Genomic DNA, 17430 nt, shown 5'->3' on the forward strand with positions numbered 1-17430 from the left:
TAATGCTAGGGAACTTAAATATAATTACTTGTGCCACTTACATTTGTTATAACAAATTTCTTTGTAAGCTACTGTCAACGAAAGGTAGACTAACAAAGTGTTTTTATTCTTAAAAATTTTGTTTTTGTTCACTTTCAGAAACGAAACTATGGGTCTGATCAATAAGCTCAAATAAAACAAATGTTATTAATTCATCTCTTCAGCTATTTTCTGAAATTCATTTTCTAAGATGTGTTGTTTATAACTCACCACATTAATCAAAGTATTCCACATGTATAATATAAGCTGGGTGATAGAGCCCAGTCATTATTGTGTTCATGAACAGAGACAAATGATAAAGGTTAAGGAATAGGAACATGGAGACAAAGAGGATTGTTTATATATGGGAGGATATTTTACAATGCTCTGGCTTGATGTAACAGTCACATATATGCTTCCTCCTCTCTAGTTATCAGGGAATATGAAGAATAGAGAAAGCATCCAAGAACCTATATTTGATTATTACAACCATGAAGTTCCTGATATTGACCTCAGTGATTGTGAATTCCCACATGTCATTGAAATTTATGACTTCCCCCAAGAATTTCGTACTGAAGATCTCCTACGGATTTTCTGCACTTATCAGTAAGTACTTGCAAATGATTGGGGATGTTAGGGAAGGTGGAATGAAGTTTTCTTAAAATGTCTTTTGAAAGATCATCTTTTTTGTTTTTCTATTCCCGTTTCTATTCGGCATTTACTTTAGCATCAAGTTTGTTTATTGTCTTTTCCAAGTCCATTAGAAATCCGTATCAAACCACTCTTCTTCTCGGTTCCTTTAAAAAATGCTAAGTAGTCTTTCTAGACCCCATTTTAGCATTTAAGAAGAATGTCATCAATAATGACTTTGGAATCTGTCTTCATGGTGCATTTAGTCCATTTATATTTATTGTAATTATTGATATATTTGGATGTATGCCTGCCATCTTTTTTTGTGTGTTTACTTGTCCCATCTTTTTCTCTTTTCTCTTGCCTTCTTTTGGATTGATGAGGTATTTTTTTCTCCTTCCATATTTTTGGGAAATGATCCTATGTCTATTATTTGGTGGTTACTTTAGAAATTATAAAATGCCTGCTTAATTTATCAGTGGCTAAAGTTAATATTTTTACACTCTTTCCAAACATTCTAAGGGTTTTAAACTCCATTCCCCAATTCCATTCCAATGTCTCCCCAACCTCCAGCTAATATGCTATTGTGATTTAGTATTTTGAATCTTTTTTTCTTTTTAAACTCCATTTGATGTTACATTATTGTTTTATATTATCAGCATTCAGATTCATCCACTTTCTGTATTCTTCATTTATACCTTCTTGCATCTTATATCTTTCATCTGAAATCTTTTTCCTCCTGCATGAAACATGTTCTTTAGCATTTAATTTAGTAACAGTCTGCTGGTAACACACTCAGTTGGGTTTTGTTGTCGTCGTCGTCGTTGTTGTTTCTTAATGGCTTTATTTCAACTTCATTCTTTTTTTTTTTTAACATCTTTATTGGAGTATAATTGCTTTACAATGGTGTGTTAGTTTCTGCTTTATAACAAAGTGAATCAGTTATACATATACATATGTTCCCATATCTCTTCCCTCTTGCATCTCCCTCCCTCCCACCCTCCCTATCCCACCCCTCTAGGTGGTCACAAAGCACAGAGCTGATCTCCCTGTGCTATGCGGCTGCTTCCCACTAGCTATCTATTTTACGTTTGTTAGTGTATATATGTCCATGCCACTGTCTCACTTTGTCCCAGCTTACCCTTCCCCCTCCCCATATCCTCAAGTCCATTCTCTAGTAGGTCTGTGTCTTTATTCCCGTCTTGCCTCTAGGTTCTTCATGACCTTTTTTTTTTTCCTTAGATTCCATATATATGTGTTAGCATACTGTATTTGTTTTTCTCTTTCTGACTTACTTCACTCTGTATGACAGACTCTAACTCCATCCACCTCACTACAAATAACTCCATTTCGTTTCTTTTTATGGCTGAGTAATATTCCATTGTATATATGTGCCACATCTTCTTTATCCATTCATCCGATGATGGACACTTAGGTTGCTTCCATGTCCTGGCTATTGTAAATAGAGCTGCAATGAATATTTTGGTACATGACTCTTTTTGAATTATGGTTTTCTCAGGGTATATGCCCAGTAGTGGAATTGCTGGGTCGTATGGTAGTTCTATTTTTAGTTTTTTAAGGAACCTCCATACTGTTCTCCATAGTGGCTGTATCAATTTACATTCCCACCAACAGTGCAAGAGTGTTCCCTTTTCTCCACACCCTCTCCAGCATTTATTGTTTGTAGATTTTTTGATGCTGGCCATTCTGACCGGTGTGAGATGATATCTCATTGTAGTTTTGATTTGCATTTCTCTAATGATTAATGATGTTGAGCATTCTTTCATGTGTTTGTTGGCAATCTGTATATCTTCTTTGGAGAAATGTCTGTTTAGGTCTTCTGCCCATTTTTGGATTGGGTTGTTTGTTTTTTTGTTATTGAGCTGCATGAGCTGCTTGTAAATCTTGGAGATTAATCCTTTGTCAGTTGCTTCATTTGCAAATATTTTCTCCCATTCTGAGGGTTGTCTTTTGGTCTTGTTTATGGTTTCCTTTGCTGTACAAAAGCTTTTAAGTTTCATTAGGTCCCATTTGTTTATTTTTGTTTTTATTTCCATTTCTCTAGGAGCTGGGTCAAAAAGGATCTTGCTGTGATTTATGTCATACAGTGTTCTGCCTCCTATGTTTTCCTCTAAGAGTTTGATAGTGTCTGGCCTTACATTTAGGTCTTTAATCCATTTTGATCAACTTCATTATTATTTTTTTTTTGATTGATTGATTGATTGCTATGTTGGGTCTTCGTTTCTGTGCGAGGGCTTTCTCTAGCTGCGGCACGCGGGGGCCACTCTTCATCGCGGTGCGCGGGCCTCCCACTATCGCGGCCTCCCCCGCTGCGGAGCACAGGCTCCAGACGTGCAGGCTCAGCAGTTGTGACTCACGGGCCTAGTTGCTCCGTGGCATGTGGGATCTTCCCAGACCAGGGCTCCAACCCATGTCCCCTGCATTAGCAGGCAGACTCTCAACCACTGCGCCACCAGGGAAGCCCCGAACTTCATTCTTGAAAGACATTTTTGCTGGGTAGAGAATCCTAGGTTGGTAGTTGTTTTTCTCAGAAACTTGAAGATTTTATTCTGCTTTCTCCTGGCTTTCTTAGTGTAGGATGAGAAGCCAGCTGAAAGTCTTAACTATTGCTTCTGAGAGTAATCTCTCTTTTCTCTTTGGGTGCTCTTAACGTTTTCTCTTTGTCTTTGGTATTGTGCATTTTCAGTATGATGTGGCTTTGTGTTTCTTTTGTTATTATTATTATTGAGCTAGTATTTTTCATTGGTTTTGGAGAACACTAGACATTCTCCCTTCAAATATTGCCTCTGTACTAGTCTCTTTTATATTCTCTAAGATGCCAGTTAAAAGTAGATTAAACCTTCTCACTTAATCCTCATGTTATCTCTTTCATATTTTCCATTTCTTTGTCTCCATTACATGCTGAGTAATTTTTTTAGCTCTAATTTCCACTTTCTGATTTCTTCAGCTGTGTTTAATTTGCTGTTAAATCTGTCCATTGAATTTTTAAATTTCATTTTATGTTTCTCATTTTTCAAAGTTCTCTATTTTTCAAATCTGCATGGTCATTAGTTTCTTTTTTTTCTCCAAATATTTTCAAGAAGTATATTGAACATAGACCTTCTATAGTCTATGTCTGGTAATTTCTTTACCTGAAGTCCTTTTAATTCTCTTTCTGCAAATTCTCACTCATAGTGCCTTGCTTCTTTTTTGGAGGTTTAGTTACTTTTTAAAAAATCTGTACAGCTGACCATTTCCTTTGGAATTTTACTTATGGGAATTGAGGCTTACAGTAAAAGAAGAGGATATCTCCTGAGAGGATATGTGTTTTCTTCTGCCAGGCACCAAGGGCCCTAACAGTCCAAAAGAGCTGTAAATTAAATTATTGATTTGAGGTTATTCTGACCACCGAGATAGAAATAGTCAAGTAGAGAATGATAAAAAATGATTGTTATATGTCTCAACCAGTTTATTTTAACAGTACATATAAATGTCCATTTACTTGCCAGTCTTTGATGTGGTGCCAAGGCCTTTTTTTTTTAAGTAACTAGTATGTTGATGGCAGACTATCTTCTATTGAGTTCTTATATGTCACCCTGATATCACCTGTGACTTCCAGCAAGAACTTTAATGTCCCTTCAGAGTCACCTGAGTGCAAATTCCTTATAGGTTAAAATGTTTTCTCTCTCTCTCTCTCTTCTTAAAATTTTTGTTGGCTGCACCGCGTGGCTTCCAGGGTCTTAGTTCCCTGACCAGGGATTGAACCCAGGCCACAGCAGTGAAAGTGCCAAGTCCTAACCACTGGACCACCGGGGAATTCCCTCTCTCTCTCTCTCTCTTTTTTTTTTAAGCTCTTTTGCCCAAACATAATTAATAATAGCTGTTTGGGTTTTTTTAGTGACTTTATCTTTCTCTAGTCTTCCAAACCATAGACACAACTTTTCTTTTTCACACTCATATTTCATCGTTTTAATTTTATTTAATAAATTAAATTATGTAGTGAAAATATAAATTAAAACTGATATAAGTGGGTTTGAGAATAATTGCACTACCTCTTATATATGTATATAATTCATACATATGTATGAGAAGGTAAAAGAGTCAGAAGTATACCTCTGTATCTTTAGCTTATAAGAAAAAATAAGCTTCAGGAATAAAGAAATAATCCCGAAAATAAGTTATTAAGAAAAAGATTTTCAGGGTCTGGAAGCAAGTCATTACCAAGAAGGGATTATACTTTAATGCTCCAATCCTGACATTAACAATGAACCAGGTCTATTGTCTGACATACAAATTTAAACTTAAAATTCAATTCATGTACATCTTGAATTAGAGTATAGCTCCCAACTTTTCCTTAAGGGTTAGATAGTAATTATTTTAGGCAACTCTGCCATCGTTGCAGAAAAGTAGCCATAGACAATAGGTGTGGCTACAGACAATGAGTGTGGCTGTATTCATTGAAACTTTATGTACAAAAACAAGCACCCTGTTTTTCTGTAAAGCTCTAGAACAGGCAAAACTAGCAGCCAGGTATCTCACTTAAATTTTGTTGGTTGAGGGGACAGGGGCAGCACTTATCAGTTAAGTAACTAAAAGAGAGGAGGAGTGACTAGATCATGGAGGACAGTTAACACTCTCTGCCATAGATCTTACACTAAACATATAGTGTAGATCAGTCAGTCTAATTCATTACAATTATGTTAAGACCCAGTATCAGGGTCTGTTCCAGATAAAGTGCATAATAGATTTTAAAAAGCAGTCAATGAGATTAAATCCAAAATTAGAACTACCTTAGGTTGTCACTAATAATGATGATTTTTTAAGACCAAGGATTGATTTTGTTAATGTCTGGAATTTCCTGAAGATCAGTTATTTCTTAAGAATTATTAACTTCCCTTGCTTTGTTTCTTCCTAATCTTACCTGCAGATCATTTTTCTATGAAACAGGAAAACATTCTCAAAAGGGGGAAGCATTTTAAAGGGTTATGAAATTCTGAAGTCTAAAAGGCCCTCCAGAGCCCATCTAAGTTTTTCTCTGTCTTTTGTCAACTGTCTTATAATATAGACTTCCACTGTTGAACTTTCTCATAGTCTTCAACCCCTGTGGTCATTTTATGCCATGGTCAAATTGACCCTTACATTCAGGAAATTGTCTAACTAACCTTCAAAGCCTCTTTATGCCTTTTTCCTTCAAAGGAAATTTTTTCTTGACTAGTTGTTAAAGAGGGAAGATATTTTAGCAGTTGCCTTTTTTTTTTTCTTTATAGTGCTTTATAAAAAAAAGAAAAGGTCATGGTGCAAAAGCATATAATAATAATGCCTGTTGAGTCAAACACCAGAGTCAACTTCATATTTTAATCACATCTTCATCAATATTAATCATCTTCCTGATGAATATTGCTATTAATAATAAAAAATAATGGGCACCATTCATTTATTAGATGTCCACTAAGTGCTCAACACCGTGCCCTTTGCCTTGTCATGGATGATCTCACTTCCGTTTTCGCAGCAACTCTGTTATGAAGGAACTGTACCCATTTCTACAGATGAGCAGACCTAGCTTACAGAGAGATTAAACCTGCCCATGGTCTGAAGGTGGCAGAACCTGAGTTTCCCTTTCTTACTTCACTTCTACAACTGGAAAGAAAGAATAGGTCAGCCTCTCTGATTAGAGTTGTCCCTTTTCTCCCTTATTTGATTGATTGATTGATTTTGCTTTGAATGACCTGTCTCCCTCTTCCTCTCTGTCTCTTGTCTCTGTCCTTGAGCCTACATTTGCATTAAATCCAGGTGACCTTCCCTGCCTACCTCCTCCTCTAATAATCTTCTGCCCCTCCCATGCTTCCTCGTTCCACCTCTTCTAGCTCCAGTCCCCTAAAAACATCCCTTGTAAAAAGTGTGATAAATACTTTACCTCCCCAGGGAACATGTGAGGATTAATTAGTTGATGTCTATAAACTGGCTGACAATGTAAAATGCTCCCAGGTAGTTCTTTATGATGGTATTATTGCTTTTAAAACTCAGTGGCTTCTTCTGTACCCCAAGCCATTTTGTGTGTCATTATCCCCATTCCACATGTGTGCTTGTTGAGTGTTTCTATCTCATCATGAAATGCTTTATGAGACTCTATTTGAAAGATGTTTTTGAAAAGTAAATTTTATTTTAAGGAATAAAATTCTGTTCTTTTGTTGCAGAAAGAAAGGATTTGATATTAAATGGGTGGATGATACACACGCCCTAGGAGTATTCTCCAGTCCGATTACAGGTATTCACCCAATGGATTTCAATGTGCTTGTTGTCTGTTTTCTCCTACTACTTGTCCTTATTTGCTTTCTGTTCCAGCCACCTGACATTTTATTCAGTCAGTACAGATAATTGGCAGGTAGAGGTTTTTGAGGCATGTTACTTTGGTACCCATTTGCTCCCCCTCTCCCTTTTTATCCTAATCCAGTGGTATTTGGAGAGAGAGCTCCTTCCAAGGTTATTTGCTGCATAGCTGTCAGTTATGATAGTGCATAAACAGATTATAGGTAAAGATTTAAGAAGCCAGTATGACTAAATCTTAAAATATTTTTGATTCTACCCCCCTCCCCGACAAATGAATTTGCAGTAGCCCTTTAACCTGTCCAGTGAGCATTTGTAATACCTACTTTCTGAATATATGATTTGGCCTTTTCACTTATATCATTGGCCTCATGATAGATCTGATGCAGAGGCATTCAAAGAAATTAGAGATGTTGATTCCTGTCTGAATCACCTAAAATAGGGGTCTGCAAACTTATTCTGTAAAGCGCCAGATAGTAGATATTTTAGGGTATAAGGTTTCTGTCACTACTTATTAACTCTTGTGTTGTAGCCAGAAAGCATCCCTAGACAGTATGCAAATGAATGAGCATGGCTCTGTTTCAGTAAAACTTTACAAAAACAGGTGGTTGGCTGGATTTGGTCACAAAGCTATAGTTTACTGATCCCTGTTCTAAAATAATCACTGCCATTTTGTTCCTTACGGATTTTCTAGAGCTTACCATTTCTTTTGCTCATGATGAAAAATAAAGCATAACATCTAGGAAATACTTTCTAAGAACTAGCCTTAAATTTTTGCATCACTCTTCTTCATGTCTTCTACTTCTTTATATTTATTCTCTTTACAGCTCGTGATGCTCTGGGTAGTAAACATACCATGGTGAAGATCCGGCCCTTGTCGCAGGCCACGAGAGCAGCCAAGGCCAAAGCTAGAGCTTATGCTGGTAAGCCTATATAATCTCAGGAGCTTTTTCTTGTTGATAGTGGTGATATTGTTTTTTCCAGCACTTGTATAGCATCCAGAGTTCTAAGGACATATCACTTTTATTTTTAGTGTTAAAGGAAATATTATTTGAAGGAAAAAAGAAAATAGAAAAGGCTGTGTTGGAAATATAGCACTGGAGTAGCCACTTGGAGAGAGTGGGAGATACTAACTGCAAGCAATGCAGCAACCATTTTCTGATGACATCCTTATCTAGTTTACCTCAGTGTTTAGCTTTGATAGAGTCACTGTAAGAAATTGTGTTAATACAGATAATGAAGGCAGGGTTGTTTGTGCTTTGCCATGTTAATTTCCTCTGCTCTTCATCTATCAGGCTTGTATTAATTACTGCTGATGCAGCCCTTGTTAGTCTATTTGGTATGTTAATTACTGAGTTAAATCACTTGGAGCTAGAGTGCTTTCTCTTCCTTACTCCCTCCTACTCCCTCCCTTTCTCCCATTCAGAGTTTCTCCAGCCAGCAAAGGAGCGTCCTGAGACTTCAGCAGCCCTAGCCAGAAGGTTAGTCATCAGTGCCCTTGGGGTTCGAAGTAAGCAGAGCAAAACCGAACGGGAAGCAGAACTTAAGAAACTGCAAGAAGCCCGTGGTGAGTTGAAGTTGATGGTGTTCTTCTTTAGTCCCTTTAGAGCTCACTATAAGGCATGTGTTAAAAAAAAAAAAAAAGAATGAAGCCCATTCCATTTTGGCATTTCCATTTCCTAGAAACCTCCTACATATATTGAAATTGTTTTCATGCCTTATATTTAGGAGGAAGACATTTTAGAATTTGTCTGCCTGTTCCACACACCAAGGCATCCTAATCCATGTTCCTACTGTTGTTTTCCAAGAGATAGGTTCAGTCCTTTCAGCTTATCCATGGCTGTTTCTATAGTTCTTGCTCCCGACTCTCAGAAAAATATTCCTATGAAGACATAATAGTCTCCCAGGCAGAAAACATTATTTGCTGTGGTTTTACTGGGCCATGATTGCCATGATATTATCAAATGGTTTAGATCTTAGATAGAAGACAAATTAAGGAAAAGCCAGCATCTGACATTGATGATAATAACTGTAGAAGGTAATTTTTTCTTTAAAGACAGTCCTGAGTGGCTCCATTAGAGCACATCTAGGTTAGCCTAATCTTCTGATTATTTTCCAGTACTTAAGAGTCCTCAGAATATTTCAACTGATCCACAAGCAGGGTTTTTCTTTCCCTATAGTTTGTAGTTGAGGTTAAATCTCTCTCCCCTTTATAGGCTGTTGACTTGTACGTAAAGGTTTGGGACTCTGGTTAGCACTTAAGTGCTTTTTGTCAACCTTCAGGCTTTCGACAGTCTGATTGCCTTAGCCCTCCATCTGTGGAATCTGTGAAGGCAATTTATTCTGAAAATTCCACTTACCGAAAAGTAACTTCATTTTTCCATTAAACGAATGGAAGTTTCAAACTCCTTGTTTATTGCCGGTCTAACAAGGCCATTAATACTTCCTGTCCACTCTGCTTTGGTGATAGCAGGCAGCTTGCAGACTCTCAGCTGCACTGGCCAGATAACCAGTGACAGAGTGTGTCATGGCAGGTGCTAGAGTTTCAGAGTTGAACCCAACTAATTTTTGAAACCTTAATGATTATAATGAGGCAGTTTTGATTTTTTCCATGCATTCTTGACTCAAAGGCTTCCTACAGACTATAGAAACAGGGGAGGATTCCTCTGGTTTTTATATATGGCACTGTCAGAGCTAGATTAAAGTAGAATGTGCAGTGTCCTTAACCCTTTATTAATTGGTTATCTCTGAGGAAGATGATTTCTCTGTGATAACCACAGTTATCTCAGAAAATCAATAGAGGGTAATAACAATGGTATCTATAAAAGGAGATGTGATTCTTTTTGCAATGTATCCTGCTTCCCTATGCGTGTAATATCACCCGTATTTCTACAGGTACTGCAATAATAGTTTTGTATGGCTGTCACCTGAGTATCCCCCTCTGTTTCTCTGTAGGCACATCAGCATACTGTTCCACTTGAATTTGTTTTAAATGCTCAGCTATACAAAGGACATTTCAGTGATGAAATTAAAATGAGGCTGTTGGCTCAGTGGGTACCCTGTTACTTACTTTTTTAAAGAAGGCGTTTAGTTGTGAATAGAGACCCACAGTGGTAAGTTTCTCCTATCCATTGGTCCTGAATCTATACAGGTTATAGAGGACTCTTCCTTTATTATGTCTCAGAACTCTCCCATTCTTTATATCTGAGAAAATGCGTATGGAAAATTCCTGATATAGCTTTCTGGCTTCTTTATGCATTGAGCATATATATACTCTTGTAATTGCCTGCATGGAGCCCAAGACTTCTCACTTAAAGATTTTTTTCTGTGGAAATTAAAAGTACTGTTTAGGTATTAAACAGAACAGATACTTCTGTTCCAGTTCTTCCACTGGAGGGAAAGGGGTCAGTACAGCATATGAAATAACATTATAAACTCTGGAATCAGACTGCCTGGGTCTACATCTAAGCTCTGCCATTTACTGGCTATGTCACCTTAAGCAAATTACTTACTCTCTGGAGGCCTCTGTTTCCTCATCCATAAAATGGAAATCAAGTGAGATAACCCACAAAAGATACTTAGTCATCTTTAAAACCCATGGGAGCACTCTCCCTCCTGTTTCTCTAGGCCTGTAGTGAGTGTGTGGTACGTATGAGCTGCTGCTGTTTTAGTAGTAGTAGTAACAGTATCATCTTATGGTGAGTCCAGCACAGATGCCAGTGCATACTTTTATCTTGTCATTACTCTTTTTATTTTCAATTGCCTGTGATACACTATCAACTACATTTGGAATTCACTGTGTACCTACCCTGTGCAAGGCATTGTGCTCCCTAATTAGGAAAGTTAGAGAAACGGCAAGATGTTGTTCCTCTCCTTAAGACTTGCAGTCTGGTGGGGATATCTGCCTTGAGTAAGAAAGAAAATATGAACCTGATTTTTTTTTTTTTTTAGAACAATGTGACTTTTAATTTTTATTTATTTATTTATGTATTTATGGCTGTGTTGGGTCTTTGTTTCTGTGTGAGGGCTTTCTCTAGTTGCGGCAAGCGGGGCCGCTCTTCATCGCGGTGCGCGGGCCTCTCACTATCGCGGCCTCTCTTGTTGCGGAGCACAGGCTCCAGTCGCGCAGGCTCAGTAGTTGTGGCTCACGGGCCCAGTTGCTCCGCGGCATGTGGGATCTTCCCAGACCAGGGCTCGAACCCGTGTTCCCTGCATCGGCAGGCAGATCCTAAACCACTGCGCCACCAGGGAAGCCCCGAACCTGATATTTTAAGCAGTTGTTTCTCCTCTCTCTTCAGTTCTGAAGATTTTAAGATTAAAAGCCACATAAAGGTTTTTGCAATTAAAAGGATTGGAAGGAAATTCCTGGCAATATAACATGTTACGATAACTCTGGATGGGGATGGTATTATCTCCAGTTTAGAGCTGGCCCAGAGAGGTGAAGTAGCTGGCCTAAGGTCACCCAGCTGGTAAATTGAAAGGAGACATTTGAACCTAGGCCTCTCTAATTAAAACCCATGTTCCTTTTATAATACTGTAATCCCATTTGAAGGAGTTTTGGGGTAATTAACATTTTTTTCCAAAAGAAAAAAATTTTAAGGTCTTCAGAAAATAAAATATGACAGGCTTCTTTTTAGTTATCTGTTCCAATGGTTAGAGCTTTTACTGTCAGAAAATTCTTCCATAGGTCTAACTTAAATCTGTACAATAGTTTAAAACAGTTTCCTCTTCTTTTTTATTTAGTAGAAATCAGGAACATCTGGACACCGTTCTGTTCTAACAGCCTTTAACTGTAAAGATCAGGGCAGATCATTTAGGAGTGAGAGGATCTGGGCTATAATAGGGTTTTTGCCATTAACTAGCTATGTGGCCATGGGCAAGTTTCTTATACCTCTCTGTGCCCCAGTTTCCAACAAAGTGAAAGCAATGCCTGACTTACCTAACCATGGAGAATTTTTTGAGCAACATAAGTTAACATGTATAAAAATGTTTAGAAAGGTGCTTTATGTATTTAGAATACTATTATCTATGTGACTTTTGGGAAATTAGTATTCATTATAATAATATAAGCCAGTAATGACAACTGTGTACTATGTACTGTTGCTCCCCATTCATTATCCATGGCAGACTGTGCTAATCAGTCATGACACTCTTTCTTGGTGAGTTTTGACTTGACCATAGCCAATAGACCAGAATTAGCATAGAAATAGAAATCAAAATCTTTGTGCCATCCTGATATAGCTGCTTTTATTAATAATACTATAGAATAATTTCCTAGCCTTTCTTTTTCCCACTTCAAGAGTTCTGCTGTCTGGCACAGTGCCTAGTTCATAAAGAGATACTCAGTGTGCATATTCATTGACTGAATACATGAATGACATTTGTTACTTTAATTTTTCTTCATAAGTCTTATTTCACTCATGATTCTACTCTGAACCCTTTCAAGTCCTCCATGATTTTCTTTATAAAATCCAGAGTTGAACATTGCATATGGAACCCTTCTAATTAATGAATTTGGAATTTGGGATTTTGAGGTATAAATACTTTCCTGATAACTTCCTTTACCCTACTTTGGTCTTCTTACCCTTTTATTGAGAAGTCTTTGTCTTAATCCTTAAAAAGGAGATTAAGAAATTAAAGTTACTCTGGGGAGAATCAAGAAAAAGGAAGTACTCAAATCATTTTAAGCAAATCATATTTTATATATCTGGAAGATAAGAGCTTTAGTCACAAGTCTCTGAGTGTGAGGAACAGATAGATCTTTTAGTCTAGCAGAACGCATGACAGATTAGAACTATACTAAGAGTGGGAAATGAAAACATAGATCGTCCTTGAGTACTTTGTATTTGACTTAATCACGTTTTAAACCAAGGATTCACACTAAATGATAAAACCACATTGTAAAGACCAAACTCAGGAATACGTGTAAAATTTCCCCATGTTCCACTTATCAGAACATTTGATTCCCACCTAAAGTTGGAATCAAAGTTTTCAGAATAAGCTACTCTCATTTTCAAAGCCTGCCATAATTTTATTTCATAACTTTGTTCCATTTTATTCTTGGGGGGTATATGATTAATTGGCTGGTTCTAAAAGGCCATCTTTTGGGTCATAGGCCTGAGAGGCAGAGTTAAGTAAACAATAATTTGATCCCTTAGTTTGATTAATGAAATCACTGAGAACTTAAAAGTAAAATCATCTCTATAGGATACTTAGTCAACTGTAATAAAAATTTAATCACAGTCAGCTGCCTTCTGAAATCCTTTTTAGGAATTCCATTATTCTGCCTTCAAGAACATGACTCAGTGACAGTGAACTCATAATCTAGGTCTTACGGCATTTTCTTGGTGTCTTTTCTCCCCGGACGTGAAGTTCCCTTCATTTCTAACCACATTTCCTTTCATTTTAATCTGACCTTTTTCTGTGGGTTGCAGTATTTATCCATATTTTTGGTGTCACCTGCTGTTTAGTAAACTTCCATCTCTGGCCTAGATCAGAGATGAAAATGTTTATGGACTGACTGACCATTTCACCAGTTATTGCTAAGTAAATAACACGTGTTATACTTAATACATTGATAATCATTCCACCCTCTAGAGTTAAATGCTCCCTTAACACTTATGTGAGCCAGACTCTATTTTTTCCCAGTATATTAATGATTAATACATACTTGGTAAGCCTGAAATCTAAAACTTGCTAAAATGAAGAGGTTATTTATGTTACCTCTCCTTGATCTACCAGGTCTGTCAATCCATAAAAGAAGGCAATTAGATTAGTTTGACCAGACTTGTACTTCAAGTCTTCAGGTTGATTATTACTGTGTAGGTGGCTACAAGTGGATTTCGTGATGATTTTTCTTCATTATTTTCTTAGGTGTAGAAGTAAATTTTGAAGGTTTTAATTTCCATCCCTTTTCTTTATTTTTTTAAACATGACACCAAACTGGCCCCTTTTTCATCTTTAGCACTTTCTGTTCCCTCAGTGAGAAGTCAACTCATTTAATGTAATCATTTCTGCCAATTTATTTATTATACTGAGAAATATAAGTCTTCAGGGCCAGCTTATGTTAGTGCTTTAGGTTAATCATTTCATGCTAACACTATATTCTTCTTTAGTTCCTTGCCCTCATGGCTGCTGTTGGACTTTCTCTTAGTTTACTTTTTTTAATTGGTGGAGTTAAAGTTAATAGGAGCTTTTTAAATACAGTCTATCAGCTATTACCTACTTTCTTTTCTCTTTGATAAAGGGGCAACATGTTTATTCTTTATCTTTCGCAGAATACATTTTTTTCCCCCACATTTGTTCCTTTTCTGTGTAAATATTTTCAGATCCTCTCTTCAGAGGTCAGGACAGTAGAAAGTATGCTGATTTAAGAATTAAGGACCTGGGTTCCAGCTTCAGGTTTTCACTGATTATGTAATCTTAGGCAAGTTACCTAACACCTCCAAGCTTCCATTTTTTTCTTTAAAATGAAGAAAATATTTTTAGGTCTCATCCTAACCTGTATTTCTGTATTCTGTTCATGTTCTATATTTATAAAGTTAAGCCTCACATTTTCACTATTTCTTTGTACTTCTCAGTTTGTCTCCCTATTCTTGCTGACTTTATCATATGGTTTACCACCAGAATTTCCTCTTATATTTACATATATTTGGTAATACAGATCTACAGTCTTTTGTTGGAAAGCATTAGGGTAGGAAACGTTTCAGAATTCTAAACTTTTCCAATTTTAGAAAGATAATATGTTAATACATGTTTCGTAACACCAAAATCGAACACATTAGCATTAATATTTCTGTGGCCTTATGTCCTTTCAGGTTATATTTACCACCAAAGGAGCTTTGACCCCAGACTTTTTAAAAACCAAAAGACTTTTTTTTCAGTGCTACTTCGATTTTGAAATCATGGATTATGGACCAGTCATTCTGTTTTTCTACTGCTCCTGGATTTCTTTTCCTAAAGCTTTCCAAATTGCCTTTCTGGTTTAAGTTTCTGAGTTTATTGAAAAATCTGAGTTCTAATAATTCACTTTTCTAGTTTCTTCACTTTTTCTTGGAACCCAGAACCGCTTTTTGATTGTTTTCATCCAAGGTTGCCTTTGCCTTTAGATCCTCTCCTAACTTTTCTCTGTTTGTGAGAATCAGAACCACTGTCAGCCTTCCTAAGAAATCCCAGAATCCTTTAGACAAGCCAGTTATCCTTTGTGCTATCTCCCTGGAGAATCCCAACCCAATTTAAACCTGCCTTAAAGCTGAGTCACATGACACTGAGCCTTCAGTTTGGAATTTACTGACCCCCATTTTTTGCCTCTTGTAACTTTGCTGCTATTTTCAGATAATGCCACAAGATGGTGCCCAAATAGCAGCAAATTTCTCTTTCTCACATTTCCAAGTGCCAGTTAGCTTCCTTATCAAGTTCTTTGCCCTTAAAGTTGAGTCAAATATAGTACAGGAATTTCATAAGGGATTCTGCTGATTTGGAAAGATATGTCAGAATAGCAAGAATTAACTCTAAACTCACCTTGATTTCTGTAATCCTCCTGGTTCATGACTTGCAAAATCTTTTAGTCTGAAATAATTGCCCTTGGAAAGAAGCACTTAGGCTTAATCATCTACATTTTATGGTGTCAAGATCAATGACTGACTAGCCATGAAATTAGAACTGGTATTGTGGCACCTAGTGAAGTACTTGGGTCACCAAACCGTGTATGGTCTTTATTGTCTCACGTATTGGTGAAAGTGTTAAATGGAAACTAAGCTTCTGTGTTAAAATTTGAAGATGGATTGCCCAGATTTGTGCATTTTTTGTTTTTAGAAATAGTTCTTAGTTTCCCTCCATTATATGTGGTCATTTTTCCATGTTGGAATTGGTATTCCAGAAGATTTCTGACTCCTGAAAGTGCTCTGAAAATATTGAAATTTGATTTTTCTGTGAAATTTTTTTTTGCTTTTTTTTTTTGTAGAATTGTAGTAGAGAGATATGACTAAAGCCCAGTGGCTACTATTTCCATTTGAGCAAGAAAGTAGAAGAAAAATATTGAAACATATTCTTGATGCCTATTGAAATATTTATATAGATCAGTAGACTGGGAATAATGGGCAGTTTTACTGAAGCACTAACACAGTTTAGAAAGAGAATTAAAATAAATATATTATCAGCAAGACAAAAATCTGGATCCTGCTCGGTTCTGACTTATTCCATATGCTTTTTATTTCTATTAGCCACAGATCTTTCTCTTTTTATTATATAGTAATAGAAACGTTCCCACTTACAAAACACTTGGAAAGTTAAAAATATTAACTCTTGGAATCAGGTAAGAGAAAACCAGGGAATTCACCTGTCTCATGATTAAAGTTTGCCTTGTAATTCAGATTAAGGGAAAGTCACTGGCTATGTGAAGTTTTACTACCATCTTAACACTGCCCTTATTTACAGAGAGAAAACAATTGGAAGCCAAGCAACGGGAAGACATCTGGGAAGGCAGAGACCAGTCTGCAGTTTGAACATCACTTGATGACAGGGATAATTCCAGGAATTGAGAAAATATTTCCAGTCTTCAGAGGATTTTTCCAGAGCTCTGTGTACATGCAGATGTGCATGTTAATGAAAGAAAGAGATAAGCAATCAAGACAAGGGCTGACTAGGTATAGGAAGAAGATAGACTCCTGTTTGTCTTCACTCCTAAATGCAGTTCTTTGGAACTGCCTTAACTGTGTTGGACGTGGAAGGAAGCCATCAGCTAGGAAGAAACTTGGAAGATGTGACTTCCAAGAGTCCTCTGGACAGGGCAAGTCACACTTCCAAGATGTTTTAAGCAAATGCAAAACAGAGGATTCAAACCTGTGATGATGGGAGATTAAGGCACCGCAAGGCAGGGTGTTCCTTAGTACCTCACAAAGCTGAGAACAGCAATATTGCAGGGAGCGGGTGAAGTGGGCGGTCAGAGGGGAGGGAGCTGTTAGTACAAGGAGCTGGAACAGTATCTGGTGTACTTGGTATTCCCAGAATCTACACTGCCGGTTCCAGAACCCCAAAGTTGGTGAACTGCAGCAGGTGTAGGTATTGGGACTCCAGAGCTTGTACTAAGCTGAGTGCCCGGGGCTGCTCCAGCTGCATGGCAGCCAGGGGCGTGCCCGCTTCATTCCTTATAGGAAGCCGGTGTTGGGAGCTGTGTGCCAGTTCCAGTTTAAGCAGTACTATCATGTTGTAAGAGAAAGACATTAAAGCCCATTTTATGACATACATCACTCTGCTGTTTGTCAGTTTTGTCATTCCCCTAAAGAAACTGGAGAGCAGTTCTCCCCGTATCTTCAACCCTGTAATGCCGTGCGTGGGTTCGGTGGATCTGCTGGTGTTATCGGATCCCGCTGAGTAGACTGCTGATCATCTCTGCGCCCCAGAGTATACTACAGAAATACTCTCCTGGGATTGGTGTGTGGTGGCTCCTCTCCCCTTCTT

At 37.4% G+C, this 17430-nt stretch overlaps 1 protein-coding gene across 4 annotated transcripts in view; it reads left to right on the forward strand.

The window, feature by feature from the left end:
- R3HCC1L (R3H domain and coiled-coil containing 1 like) overlaps nt 1-17214 on the forward strand; it is a 91812-nt gene extending 74598 nt beyond the window's left edge. For 3 of the 4 annotated variants that reach the window (XM_082408073.1, XM_082408072.1, XM_082408074.1), the window contains 5 exons: nt 449-624; nt 6843-6913; nt 7800-7895; nt 8399-8539; nt 16408-17214. In XM_082408073.1, coding sequence (XP_082264199.1) covers nt 449-624; nt 6843-6913; nt 7800-7895; nt 8399-8539; nt 16408-16475 — 552 coding nt within the window. In that variant the 3' untranslated portion in view covers nt 16476-17214. Of the gene's footprint in view, nt 1-448; nt 625-6842; nt 6914-7799; nt 7896-8398; nt 8540-9927; nt 10086-16407 lie in introns of all 4 variants that reach the window. The other variant, XM_082408075.1, reaches the window with a different exon arrangement.
- Nucleotides 17215-17430: the final 216 nt, after the last annotated feature.

The sequence above is a fragment of the Balaenoptera borealis genome (genome assembly GCF_965194805.1).
Source record: "Balaenoptera borealis genome assembly, chromosome: 10".
Taxonomy (NCBI): domain Eukaryota; kingdom Metazoa; phylum Chordata; class Mammalia; order Artiodactyla; family Balaenopteridae; genus Balaenoptera; species Balaenoptera borealis.